The sequence below is a fragment of the Mycosarcoma maydis genome, chromosome 1 (genome assembly GCF_000328475.2).
Source record: "Mycosarcoma maydis chromosome 1, whole genome shotgun sequence".
NCBI lineage: Eukaryota > Fungi > Basidiomycota > Ustilaginomycetes > Ustilaginales > Mycosarcoma > Mycosarcoma maydis.
In genome coordinates this window covers 2149792-2162949 of record NC_026478.1, presented here as the reverse complement: position 1 = coordinate 2162949, position 13158 = coordinate 2149792, and the positions used below count along the sequence as shown (strand labels likewise).

Sequence of the window (13158 nt, the reverse complement as noted above, 5' to 3'; positions counted from 1 at the left end):
AGATGAGCTTGTCGACGTAATGGTGTAGAGGTCGTTTTTGACGCTTTCGCGGACCAGACCGCCGAAAAGGTAGAGTTCGCCGGCACTGCTTGCTGCCTGATTGACGGCGTGGCCGTAGCGTGGGAAAGGAAAAGGGCTGAGGGCACCAGGAGGAGCTTGACGTGACTCGTCGAGGAATTTAGGCGGATTCATGGCGAGGCCGCGTTGGCTCCAGGGATACACGACCGACTGAGATCGAGCCTTTTCGCCAAGGGGCTGACCAGGCGCGGTGGCATTGGAGATAGCAGGGCCAGCGTCTAGACCAGAAGAGGCGGGTGGCAGACCGGAAACGGTGGAGTTGGGAGGGCTAGTCATTGCACCCATGCCAAAGTTGGAGCCTGCTGGATGTGCGCCCATGATGGGGCCACCCTGCTCACTCATCTTGCGCGATCGAAGGGAGCCTTGACCGGGAGCAGGGATACCGGAACCGATGCCATCGGGACGAGGTGCTGGACCGCCGAAACGGAAGCCTGAAGCTGCACCAAGCGGACCTGAGCCGGGCACGGGGATGGCCGAGGGACCAGATTGAGCGGGATGGGGAACAAAGCCGCTGCCGACGGGACCTCCCGCCATTGAAGCTGATATGGAGCCCTTGTTCTGGTTGTGAGAGCCAATGGAAGTGGGAATACCGGAGTACGTTGATTGCTGCTGCGGCGGTTGTTGCTGCTGTGGCAGTTGGGATTGCTTGACCGAGGATTCCATGGCAGGAGACAAGGACGAGATGCTGTCACCATTGTTAGGATTGGAGGACTGGATATGCGAGCCAGCGTGCTTATCCTTTTCCTTGTCCTTGTCGGACTTTTTCTTGCCAAAGATGGCCATGACTGCTAGTTGTGTACCGAGGCTGCAATGACGCGAGTAGGTCTATCGGTGCAGTGCAGTGCAGTGCAGTGCAGTGCAGTGAGGTACGAAGCAGCCGTGTTTGTTACGGCTCTGGCTTGTTGCGAAAGAAGATCGGCTGTCGAGTCTGAAGCTTATGGGAGCTGCTAGTATAGCGGATGGAACAAGACCGTGAGAAGAAGGAGGCGGGTGGAAGAGCAAGGCGGCAGGAGAACAAGTGGATTGTTATGAGCGTAACTTTGAGCGAGAGGATTGAACCGACGTGAGGCCGGATTTCAAGGTCATGAATGACCAGAGACCATTGACGGTGTATGAGATGGTGGGTGTTGTGTTGTAAGGGGAGGGAAGGGAAGGGAAAGGAAAGAGCGCTTGGATGGAGCCGAGGTGGAGCGACGCACTCACAGACTCGTCGTGACTGGTGCGCTGCCCGAGAGCAGGTAAAAAGTCGAGTGGAAAATTCCCAAGTCACGCGTTGGATTCGACGTGCGACGTCGCATGAGCAAAAATAGCAGCTTCAACGCCTCAGCCGAGGGAAACGAGCGGCTGGATGAGCACAATCGTGAATCGTGAATCGTACATCGTCAACTCTACTTGCCGATCGTCAATCCCGACTAAATTTCGACTACATTCATATTTGGATTCATCATCTACCATCGCGTGGGTTCATCCCACTCCTCTCGTCAACTCCTCAACTTGGAATATGACAACCACAAGGCGCTAAAAGTCAAGGATGATGCGAATCAAACTGGGAATGCTATTCTGAAAACGCGGATTGCAAAGCGGCACACACAGAGCAGAACAAAGTCACAAGTGAGGAAGCGTTCTTGAGACGCACGTGCAGCGTGCAGCACGATGGCGTAAAGGCAGCATTCGTGATTCGAGATTAGCGTCAAACTCACGACTCTGACTGTTCTCGATTCGTGTCGTGATTGGGTTGAACTTCTACCCACGACCCACGACTGATTTATTAATATTTACCAGAACCAAGTCATGAATTCACAGCGGCAGCCAAGCGCACAGACTCTCAGTTGAAGATTACAGGCCAAGTCCGATTGGTTGTCTAGACCTCCTTTTGGTACAGCGGTTAAGCTTCAAGCCTCTCTCTTACTCAGAACTGATCTGTGTCGTGTCCCGGTTGGCTTATCCACGACTTTTTCCGATGTGATTCGTGATTCACGATTCACGATTCACGATTCAGGAATCGATAAGCAATTGAAGCTCCGGTCTAACATATCATTGCCTTGAACACGGAAGACGTGAGACGGCACCACTTCGTCTGACATCGACCTCGGTGACTGTCTGGCTCTCTGTTATAATGACTACAGTATTGATGCTTGCAGATCGGTACGGGTACTCGAGCTCCGTGCTGAAACAGTGTTGGCGTGCAGTAAGTAGGTGTAGAGCTCGAGGGAGTCGGATGCTCTATTCGCGCTGGGGAGTGAAACATTTGTCTACCAACCTGTGGCTCTCGCAAGGAGAGCCTCAGTGTGGGTGATTAGCACGTCCACTCGAACGCCGAGTGTGTGCTTGAGGCCATCGCGCAGAATCGACGTCGATGCGACGCGGTTGCGGTTGAGCGTTGAGTTGTCGCTAAACAGCCACTGTACACCGTTCCATGCGGTAAACCAGAAGCATGCGTTGGCAACGCCGAGAGCAGAGCCCGCTAGAGTCTGTGCAGGCGTATGAACACCCAGTCGCACACGCGACCACATGACCAGTACGGGCACTACCACCCCCACCAGTCCAATCCAGATACGTGTCATACTATCCAGCACTGCTGACGCTTGTAGTGTACTAGAGCCAGAGCCCAGCGACAGTGACGGATGCAGGGGCAGATATAGCGACGAAAGCAGAATGTAGGCTCCCATGAACGAGATGGTTCTGTAGACGCGAGACTGGCAAAGAAGATCAGTATCGGGTGGTGCCCTTTGCTCGCATTTTATGGTTTGACTTGAAACCTACGCGCTGTGTGTCGAGGGCATTCCGCTTGACTTTTTCACTCTAGATCCTGGCGGACGAGGTTGTTTGATCATCTTTTTTAGACCCTTGGCGGTGAAGCTGGTGGCCAGGCTGCCAACGGTGAAGTAAAGCACATGACATGTGCGCAGATGCAGGATGCTGATTGCCGTCGCCGTGGTCACGATCGCCTGAGTATGCTTGAGTAGCCACAGTCCCGTCGATAGCTCCGTCGTGGGTTGACGTCCATTGCTGTTCGGCTTCGACTCTGGCGTGCCTGGATTTGGCATGAGCGCCGTACCGACCGCCTGAGTGAGCGTTCGGAACGTCTACACCCGTGCGCAGCAGCGTGTATGTGACTACCGAGCCTGAGTCACTATTGATATGGCAGCAGCTTGCTGGTGGTTGTGTGCAAACGTGAGTCCAAATTGCAAGTTCTGCTCGTACTGTATAGTGTAGTTCTGTGTTCTGCTCGTGCGGGTCGAGATTGAGACGTCATACTGCGCAGTGCAAGTGAGTGGTCTTGTGCGTCGTGCATCGCTCTTGTCGGCGGCAACGTTGCCGATCTCACACTTGGAGATTGGTTGAGATGGCCTAACATCTGGTACGGAAATTCACTTGCTATACAGCGTGTGTGCTTTTTGTACGTATTTTTGCATCCCCGAATTTTCCGCCTCTTTTTCGATAGGATAGAGTAGAGGACAACGAACAGCCTGTTAACATCTGAACCCGTCTTACCCGTCATATCACTTTGTTGCACTGGGGACTGACGCGGCAAAGCTCGTCATCCGCAATTATGCATAGCTGGCTTCGACATCTCCCGACCCTCTTGTCTTTGGCAAGGAGGATCGGCCATCTAGGATTGAGGCAACCAACGCAACGTTGGGCGGCCGATCAGAGGCGCAAGCGAGCTCGATCGCGAGCCCAACCAAGACAAACGAGGCACAAACTCAGTTGGACAGCTAACTTATGCTAGTTAACTAGCTGTGCCAGCCGAACCTGCCCGTTTCCTTCTTTTTTTCTTTTCAAGAGTGAAATCAACTCCGACATGAAGCTAAGACAAGACACTCACAAACTGGCGTCAAACTCGACGCGCGCAATTTCCCGCTTGTCGTGTTGGACTCACTGTGACAGGCAACCGACACTCACGACTCAAGACTCGTGTGTGTAGCATCGTCCTCACGCGTCGGCTCTCGAAATGGTGCATGGCGCGCGCGTGACTGTGGTCACCGTCGACGACGCAATGCACATAGTCGATCTATTCTGTGCAACCCACCAGAATGCCACAAGGCATTCATCAATCACGAATGAACGCTGCTCGAGAGAACGACAGGGTCACCCACGCCTGTTTCGGAGCAATGCACCTGCTCACGCCCAAGCTGCTGCGAGTCTGTGAGAGTGCTACTGCCGCCCAAGAGCCGCACTCGACACGCCCGCATGCATCTCGATTCGACCGGTTCCTTGTCGAATGTTGTTAACTATGCTGGCACTCGTGACTTGCTTCGTGATTCCCCACAAGCATGGTAAGGCAAGGCAACGCCTCCACTGCCATAGCTGGTGCACATTAATCATGTGGATCAAACGATCGATCCTTGTCATTTTGTAGCTACACCAATGCGCGCGCCAGTGCCAAACATAGGCCGTGTTCGTCTACGCAGCTCGCCGCTTTCTTCTGCGTGCGACGTCCGAGCTGCGACTGCCAGTAGCCAACGACAGGCCTGTTGCGCTGTACTGAAGCTGACTATACAACATGTGGCTGGCGTGGGCCCGTGTCGAGCTGAGACTGGACTGGAGCACGCCAGAAAAACCGAAGTTTGCGGTGCTCATTGATGCAGCTGTAGACCCCTCGCCTAAAGAACATGTTGATGATGCATGCAAGGTCCTGCTCAGATTCACATTGAACTGCAAAACACTCAGACCCGCTCTCGCTCTCGCTCTCGCTCTTGCATGTCGCTTGCTCACCTCGCCTTTTTACTCTATCGCATTGCCTTGCCTCGCCTCTCCTCGCCTTCCGCCACTGCTGGCCCCGCCCCGCCCCGCAAGTCTCACTCCCTCCAAACCTGCCAAGGCCATGAGTTGACGCTCCGCCGCTATGCGGCTTTGGCGTTGGCTGACAATTTTGGACCCTCCCGTCTAAGCCTTCGTAGCGGTTTTGTGTCAGCCTTAACGCTGTCGATTCGTGGTTGTCTCGTGGTTCGCTTCCTTATGCACTCCGTCGATCCTCTCCCCTGGTTTGGCATCTGTCGTTTGTCCTCCTCGTCATCTAGCCACTCGAATCTCCATCCTGACCACCATCTCCATCTCCACCCCTTCCTTCTCGACTCTCCCCTTCCGGCCCCCCTTTCCTCACAGCTTTGCTGTTCTCTCGACCGATCACGCTCCTTTTAATATAACGACAACACTCATTTGGAAACTCTGGCCGAACTCGACAACCGCATCGTCATACAATCTCTATCAAACCCAACAAGCACTCCTTGATCACCACACTTTTCGCCTTTCAAACATGGTTGGCCTCAAAAAAATTTCGTCACTGGCTGCCGTTTCCGCCATGGCCATCACCGGTACAGCTGCCTCTCTTCAGCCTGCAGATGTTTCGCACGCACATCACCTCCTCTCCCACCGCAGCCTTGCGGAGCGACACTTTCACCGCCAGCAAAACCCGTCCATGGTCAAGGTGCAAAAGCGCCTCATACACGCCATCTCTGATGGCCTAGGCGGCATCATCGGTGGCCTCGGCAAAGATCTTGGTACGTATTGCATGCAAGAGAGGAGTCGACGAGGAGCTTTAGACAGGCATCCTCGAGACACGTCGCCTGTCTGATTCATCTCGTTCCAACTTCGATTCAACTTCACTGAGCAACTATCATGAGACCCATCCTCATCCTCTTGGTCACATCCATCCTAACCTTTCCTCTCTTCTCCATCCTTTCCCCGTTCCCGTTCCCGTTCCCGTCCCCGTCGCCCTCCTCATCCTAACCTTCTCTTCCCTCTTGCTCCTTCTCCCTCCTCTTCCGTTCCGTCCTTCCTTTCCCTCCCTTTCGACTCCAACGCACTCCCTACAATCATAAACTTTCGCCATTCCATCGACACCACAGATCGTCGTGGTCTGATCGGAGACGTCTTTGGTGAATATTCTTCTCTCCTTCCTTGGTCTCCCCTCCCCTTTCCATTCTCAATCCCTCCGTCTCCATCACACCATTCCCCATCCCTTCATTCCCTTTCCCCCCGTTGATGCTCGACAGGGCCTCAATTTCCCCTCGCTGTCCGTTCGCTACCCTCTTCCATCACCGTTTGCGCTAGTCGACCAATACTGACACGATAAAACCTATTCTCTACTGCTGGCTGCTTCAGGTGGGGAGGACAGGGGTGGAGCACCGCCATCATCGAGCGCGTCGCCTCCTGCATCCACATCACGGGCGCCATCCAATAATGCACAACCCGCATCATCCAACGCTCCTGCGCCATCAAGGCCTGCTGCTTCGAACAATTCTGCTCCTGCTCCTGCTCCTGCGAGCAGCCGGCCAGCGAGCAACACGCAAGGCAGCAACAACAGTCGCCCCAGCTCGGCCTCATCTGCCACTACCAACAACAACAGCAGCAACAACAATAACAACAACAACAACAGCAACAGCAACAGCAACAACCCTAGCAATAACACGGCCAACCAGAACTCGAACGCCAACTCGAACAGCGATAACCGCGGCTCGGCGCAACAACAGCAGGCAGCAGCAGCTGGCGCAACAGGCGCCTCTTCGAACAGCGACCGAGTCAACTCGGCCAGCGCCGCCGCCGCATCTGCTTCGGCGTCAGCTGCTGTTGCCAGTGCCGTGTCTGCCGCAGCTGCGTCTCAATCGATCAACGGAGCGGCTGCTAGTGCTGCAGCCGCGACGTTGGGCGGCTCGGCTACCAGTGCGACTGGTGCGACTGGTGCAGCTGCTGCTACGGGCGTTAACCGCGCCAACAGCAGTGGCTCATCTAGCGGGAGTGACGGCACCACCAAGGTGGTTGTCCCGATCGTAGTTATTGCCGCTGCGGTCGCTGTGATTGCTATCGCATGGACGGTGATTCGTCGTATCCGCAAGCGCAAGGCCGAACACTACGATCCGCGTTTGCAACCCGTAGAACAAACCTATCACCACCGGAGCATGGTTGGCGGTCCACCTTTGGCTGCCGGTGGCGCTGCACTCGCTGTTGGCGGAGCAGCGTACGGTCTTTCGCGCGAACGATCTGGTCGCGACAGCTACGATTCGTACCGAGGTGGCCGACCGATGAGCGCGCTTACCGAGGAAGAGGCAGATTTTCCGGGCGTTCAGCCTCCGATGGAGGAGGTTGCATCGTTTGCTGCTGTCGGCTCTGCGCGCGGTACGGGTCGTTTGCGCAACTACGGTTCGGCTCGTGCTGGTCAAGGTGACGAGCACTTTGCTCCTGCTGACCGCGTTACAGACAGCATGTACGTTGACGACTTGGCGGGGCCCATCGCTGTCGGTGGTGCGGTGACGCCGTTCAGCGACGAACACGGCGCCTACGACGTCAACTACTACGACGGATCCACCAGCGCCGGTTACAACAACCGTGCCGCCAGAGGCATGGATGCAGCAGGCACCAGTGCTGCCGGTCGTCCCTACTCGCCCTACGCCGACTTGCAACGTGCCGAAGCCGCTGACCAAGATCACTACGACTACGACCGCGCTTCGTCGTCTCGCCACGACCCTTTCGCCGACTCGAAACGCTGGTCTGGTTAGATGCTCTTCAGAAATCATCCTCTCCTCCACTGGCTCTGTCTCGCGTTACCGTCTGCTCTTTTGATACCATGAGTCCTGCGCTGCTCTTTGACTCGACCGGCTTGTCTTTTTTTCGCTTTCTCCTTGTACTCTTCCCCTTCACACCGTCGAGTCTTGACTTTCTTTCTTCACCGACTCTTGCTGTAATCGTCGTTACGAGCTTGTCGGTTCGGTCCGGTCCGGTTTGGGACCCGTCTGTGTTAAGTGAAGAATGGGTCGAGACATTTGTGCTGATGGCTGGCGTGACTGGAATTGATGGATGAGATAAAAGTACAAAACGACGATCGACAGAATCAACTGCAAACGATGGGTTGTTAGCGATCCAGAGATCACACCTGGAACTGGTTGGGATGCATACTGAGCTTGCATAGCCTGGCAAGTAAGCCGCCCAACTGGACAAGTGTTGCGACCCCTTCGAGGATCTTGATGTGGGTCCAACCGATTTCTTTGATAAAGTCCAGCTTGGTTGCTTCGGGAATGGCGTCAAGCGTCTTGACTACTCTGAAGAGTGTCGTGACGATGTCTACAGCGGCATAGCCTTTGCTCGAAATTTCATCGAGCTTTTCCAGCGCTTCGTCCACATGGCCGTCTTTACACGCGAGCAGGATCGATCGGATGAGGAAAGGATGCGGTTGGTCGCATACCTTGAACACGTTGTCTGGACTAACGAAACCCAAGCCAGTCCAGGTAGACTGAAGGTTGTTGATCGCCTGACGCATATCGCCCTCGGTGGTGAAGATGATCGCAGCCAGACCTTCGTCCGAGTACTCGACGTTTTCCATCTCGCAAATCTCCAAGAGCCTCTTCAAGATGTGTTCGTCTCGAACCTTTGCATACCGTAAGATGGCACAGCGCGACTGGATGGGTTCGATGATTTTGTTGCTCTGATTGCAAGCGAAGCAGAACCTGGTAGTATTCGAGTAGATCTCCATGGTCCTTCGCAGCGCCTGTTGCGCAGCAGGAGTCATACTATCCGCCTCGTCGAGGATGATGATCTTATGCCTTCCGGGTGGGAGCGACACTTTCTTTTGCGCAAACGTCTTGATCTTGTTTCGAACCACATCGACACCTCGTTCGTCGGAAGCGTTGAGTTCGAGCACACCCTCTTTGTATGCTTCGCCCAGCAGCGCACGAGCAAGACAGAGCACCGACGTAGTTTTGCCGATCCCGGGAAGTCCCGAGATGAGCAGGTGCGGACAGTTGCCGTCCTTCTGAATCACTTTGAGCCGATCAATCGTGTCTTTATTCCCCACCACGTCGTCCAGTCGTAGCGGCCGGTATTTTTCTACCCATGGCAGCTCGTAGCCTGTGGTGTTGGAAGCAGCTGGTGCAGCTGTCGACGATGCGGACGATACCGTCATTGTGGCAGAGAAAGCGCTGGTGGACCGATAATGCAGTGGCTGGCACTCGAACGTAATCGGCCGACTTTCGAATCAGGCTTTGATCAAGCTTCGCAATTCAGCACAGAGGACGACGCGCTGGTGCTGCTGACGAATGAGTGTGTAGGAGATGACGATGTCGGTAGCTATGTGACAAGCTGAAAAGCGTGGCGTGGTGCAACTCGTGACTGGCAAACTTTCGTGTTTGCTTGACTAAAGCGCAACACACACACACAGCGCCAATCGTGAATCGTGAATCGTGAATCAAATTTGGACAGTGCGACTCACGACTCACGACTTACGACGTGTGACTGTTGCATGCTGTTGTCTTCTTGCTCAGTCGCGTGTCGCGTTGAGTGGCGCGAAGTGGTGCTTGACACACACTCGTGACTGGTGACCTGACTGGCGTTTCGGTTGAATTTCATTAACTTGTCTAATTTAGCACAGAACTCATAGCTCAAATAACGCTGCGCGGCGTGCGTGCGGCACTGTCCCAAATTCCCTCGTCGCTAGACACGCTTACAACAACCGTCTGCCGTTTCCACTCTTGCAACATTGCAGAGCTTGCTCGTGACCGCACAGCGAGTGAATGGCGTGGCTGATCCTGCTCTGTGCGCAGCAAAGTGCGAATGCAAATGCAAATGCAAATGCGGCTTTGATGCTGGGATGATATGCGCTGGGTGACCATGTGTGAATCGATCAAAGTGCGTGTGCATGGCTGATGCGGTGATGCAAGTGGAAGCGTGGCATGCTAGCATTCCGCACAGGCAAGTCAAGAGCATGCCCAGCAACTAGCCGTGGGAGGTAGCCCACTTTACAAGGCTGGAACTGACGGCCACTTGACGCTGCTTATCCTTGACGGCAGCAACAATCACTTGCGGGGGCAAGATACACCTTACTTTCCAAAACTCCTTTCTCACCGTATTCTGATTCGCCCTCCCGGTCGAACTTCCACTGACGCTCGAGCTTGCACTCGGCTTTGCAACTGGATTGCTGATCGTCAGCGTCGACACGTGATTCTCCGGCAGGACAATCTCCAGACTTAGCAGCGTGTGGAACGACATCAACGCCAACTTGCGATCAGCAAAAAAGGGCGTAGACACCGCCGAACCGCTCAACGATCCTACTGCGCCTACTGCGCCTATTGCGCCAGCTGCTACTGCTGTTGCTGTGACTTCTGCCGAGACATCCGTGCAAAGCGATCCGGTGGAAGCTGCTTGCCGTTCGCTCGCGTCTCGAGCGGCGAATCTGCGAAGTTCGTCGAAACACATTTCAAAGTTGAACACCTGTCGGTCGCGTGTTTGCAGATGTTTGATAGCGATCAAGAGTGCCAATTCGGGTTCGGTGAGGTCGCGAAGTATGTGAATCATCCCTTGACCCACTTCTGTTGCCGCTGTGGAGAGGACCAAGGGCAGGTTGATGGCAGGGTTGAGAATGGATAGGCATGAGATAGCGGGTGTGAGAACTCGGTAGATCATGCGTATGTCGTTGGACAGCTCATAAATCCCGTGAAGGATTTCGCGAAAATGTTGGTTGGCGAACAGGGTGGCAATGTCGGAATTCCATGCTACTGAGAAGCTTTCGAGGTAGGTTGGTGAGATCGAGGATACCTGCGTTGAGTTGGGCGACAGCGACGACAGAGCGTTGCGAACGATGCGTTCGAATGCGTCGTACGTCGCTGGCGGTCGCACGTGCAAGATTCGATGCGAGAATCGACTCTTGACCCTCTTTTCCAGCAAATCCACCGTATCTACTCGACCGGTCAATCCGACAACAGCCAGACCTGCACCGTACGACGCTGCCTGTACCGCGTCCAGCAAGCAGTACAGCATGGCTTGCCTCGGTCGTGCGGTAAACAGGTCAAAGTCGTCCAGTGTGATAATGAGAGGTTTCCTTGTGGCTTTGGAACTGCGATTTGCGTCAGTAATGGTTGCTGATGTTGAAGCGGTATTGGAGAGGAGTGCGATGATATGGGCGATGATGTTGTTGAGCGACGATAGAATGGCTCCTGCTAGCTCGTTTTGGATTTCGGCCTGTTCGTCATTCGCCGCCGCGGCAGCCAGCGCCGCCTCATGTTCGAGGTCATCTTGATCTTGATTTTCATCTTCACCTTTGTGATCATCGCCTCCGAAGACATGATCAGTGGCCGATGTAGTAGGTAGCTGAGTTTGATCTGCCTCGTCGTCATCCGAAGATGGTACGTTGATTTCATCACCAATATCTTGCTCGGTGAAGGCGCCTTGCACGATAAGTTGTTGCGCCATCTCCTTCATCGCAGAACGATCGTTGGTTTGAAGCGTGCCTGCGAGATGAACATGATAGTAGGGTCTGTTGCTCGAAGATGGAGCATCTGCACCTATGCTTTTGCAGATCGAATCAAGAACCGAATCTACCAGCAAGGATTTACCGGAACCCGAAGCACCGATGAGCAAACAGCTGTTGCTCTCCTGCGACTTGACTGTGGCGTGAAGCATGCTATGAAGCATGTGCCACTCGTCTTTTAAGCCTACACATGCTTCTGCCTGCAATTGGGGGGTGAGACTTGCGTCAACATGACTGAATTTGTCGGTGAAGACCGCAGCATCCTCATCTTGGTCTTGGGCAAGCGTAGATGTGGATGCTATCGATTGCGTCGGCTCTGTTGGCACGGGTGGAAGGCTACCGACGAGCGTAGAAAGACAAAGCTGCTTCTGAAGTGGTAAGAGGGGTTCTAATACGTTGAGGGGCAGATGGCTTAGTTTGCTCTCGAGGCTTTCAAGTGAGACAGATGCCGAGACGTTGGCGCGTTTGTGGGATGACGGTCCTGCTTCGATGAGGTCGTCGAGCGGCTGGTCGGCTTCGATGGCCGCTTCACCTCGTGGTTGTTCAGAGACAACCGGCGATGTTGTGGCCTTTCGCTTGACTGCGGGCATCGTGTTGATGGTTCATCAGCTGTGGTGATTCTGATGTGGCTCGCCAAGAGAAAGGCAGAAGAATGAGCAGTCACGAGTGTTTCGAAGTTGGCCCTTGCGTTGTGGCAGTTCTTCCAGACGCGAAGCGGACGATTCGTGATTCTTGATTTAAGTTAACTCGTGACTACGTTGACGTGTGAACGAGGACAGAAAGTCGGATTTACATGTTACGTCTGCAACACTTACACCGAGCAAATTTGCGCGCCTCGTCGTTGATAGAAGCATGAAGCTTACTTGCGACTCGTGACTTGCTCTGAGGACGTCTCTACTATGTGCCTAGAACAGAAACCAGATCTGGTTGGCGCATGTGTCGGAACAAGTATGCATGCACGGACGAAGCGATCACCATGCTTGTCTTCCGTTGCCTCGAAATGAATCTGCGACAAGAGTCACGAATGGAAGGATAACATAAGTTAGAAACAAGACCGATCTAGTATCACGGGTGTATATTTTTACGATCGTGATTGCAAAGGTTACCTAACTCAGGGTCCACGACGTCGGCAGACTCCCCACCATGATTCACGATTGAACTGAGAGTCGTGAGTGTTGACGTCGATCTGGATCCAAATCTCAAACATACATGCCTTGGGCGGCTGAGAGCGTGGAAGCCATTCACGATTCGTGATTTGTCTTGCCATCTTGAGCATGAGCACTGGATTCACGATTCGCGATTCGCGATTCACGATTGGGCCCGCCAAAAACAGCTGCATGTATTGCCGACAGTAGCGAGCAGGTAGCGTGAGAGAAGGACAGGAAAGCGCGAGCCGAAGAGCCTGGAGCGTGCCTTAAACGCCAAACGAACAAGACTTGGGGCGGACAAGACAAGCGTGAAGGACAACAAAGGCGCTGCTGCGCCTCTCTTGGCTGTGCCGACATTCACGATTGACGATTCTGCTTAGCCAAGACGAAAGCCGAGCTAGGCTTTTGATGACTCTGACGCGCAAAATCTTGGTGTTACATTCACGATTGGTGATTCATGCTTTCCAATTTGCCGACAGTCCTGGCAAGCCGAAGGCGTTGAGTCGTGACTCGTGACTCTTGACTGGAAAGCGCAATCTAAGCGAACACCGTCGCCGAGAAGTCAAAAGTCGAGCGAGACAACCCACCGCGTCGGCCAAACGCCTTTGACACCTGGATTAAGCGAGGCTACACAGCCTTTGGCAATCGTGGCGCAATATACTGTAATGTTGAGACTTTTTATAACTACAGCCA

At 54.1% G+C, this 13158-nt stretch overlaps 6 protein-coding genes across 6 annotated transcripts in view; 2 read left to right on the top strand and 4 right to left on the bottom strand.

The window, feature by feature from the left end:
• The window catches only part of UMAG_15019 (uncharacterized protein), a gene marked incomplete at both ends in the record, with an annotated part of 5065 nt that extends 4204 nt beyond the window's left edge, over positions 1–861 (bottom strand). The window contains one exon of the mRNA XM_011388553.1: positions 1–861. Coding sequence (XP_011386855.1) covers positions 1–861 — 861 coding nt within the window.
• Positions 862–2330: 1469 nt separating this feature from the next.
• UMAG_11174 (uncharacterized protein) lies at positions 2331–3125 on the bottom strand (the record flags this gene model as incomplete). The annotated part of the gene is made up of 2 exons (XM_011388424.1): positions 2331–2760; positions 2842–3125. The coding sequence occupies 2 exons, from the start codon at positions 3123–3125 to the stop codon at positions 2331–2333; spliced, it is 714 nt and encodes a 237-aa protein (XP_011386726.1).
• Positions 3126–4585: 1460 nt separating this feature from the next.
• Positions 4586–4915, top strand: UMAG_00731 (uncharacterized protein; the record flags this gene model as incomplete). The annotated part of the gene is made up of 1 exon (XM_011388213.1): positions 4586–4915. One exon carries the CDS (start codon positions 4586–4588, stop codon positions 4913–4915), a length of 330 nt encoding a protein of 109 aa, XP_011386515.1.
• A 423-nt stretch (positions 4916–5338) lies between these two features.
• Positions 5339–7577, top strand: UMAG_11173 (uncharacterized protein; the record flags this gene model as incomplete). The annotated part of the gene is made up of 3 exons (XM_011388423.1): positions 5339–5582; positions 5931–5960; positions 6187–7577. 3 exons carry the CDS (start codon positions 5339–5341, stop codon positions 7575–7577), a joined length of 1665 nt encoding a protein of 554 aa, XP_011386725.1.
• Positions 7578–7945: 368 nt separating this feature from the next.
• On the bottom strand, positions 7946–8977 carry UMAG_00729 (putative replication factor C subunit 4; the record flags this gene model as incomplete). Its single annotated transcript, XM_011388212.1, has 1 exon — positions 7946–8977. The coding sequence occupies one exon, from the start codon at positions 8975–8977 to the stop codon at positions 7946–7948; it is 1032 nt and encodes a 343-aa protein (XP_011386514.1).
• An 809-nt stretch (positions 8978–9786) lies between these two features.
• UMAG_00728 (origin recognition complex subunit 4) lies at positions 9787–11907 on the bottom strand (the record flags this gene model as incomplete). The annotated part of the gene is made up of 1 exon (XM_011388211.1): positions 9787–11907. The coding sequence occupies one exon, from the start codon at positions 11905–11907 to the stop codon at positions 9787–9789; it is 2121 nt and encodes a 706-aa protein (XP_011386513.1).
• Between the last annotated feature and the right edge of the window lie 1251 nt (positions 11908–13158).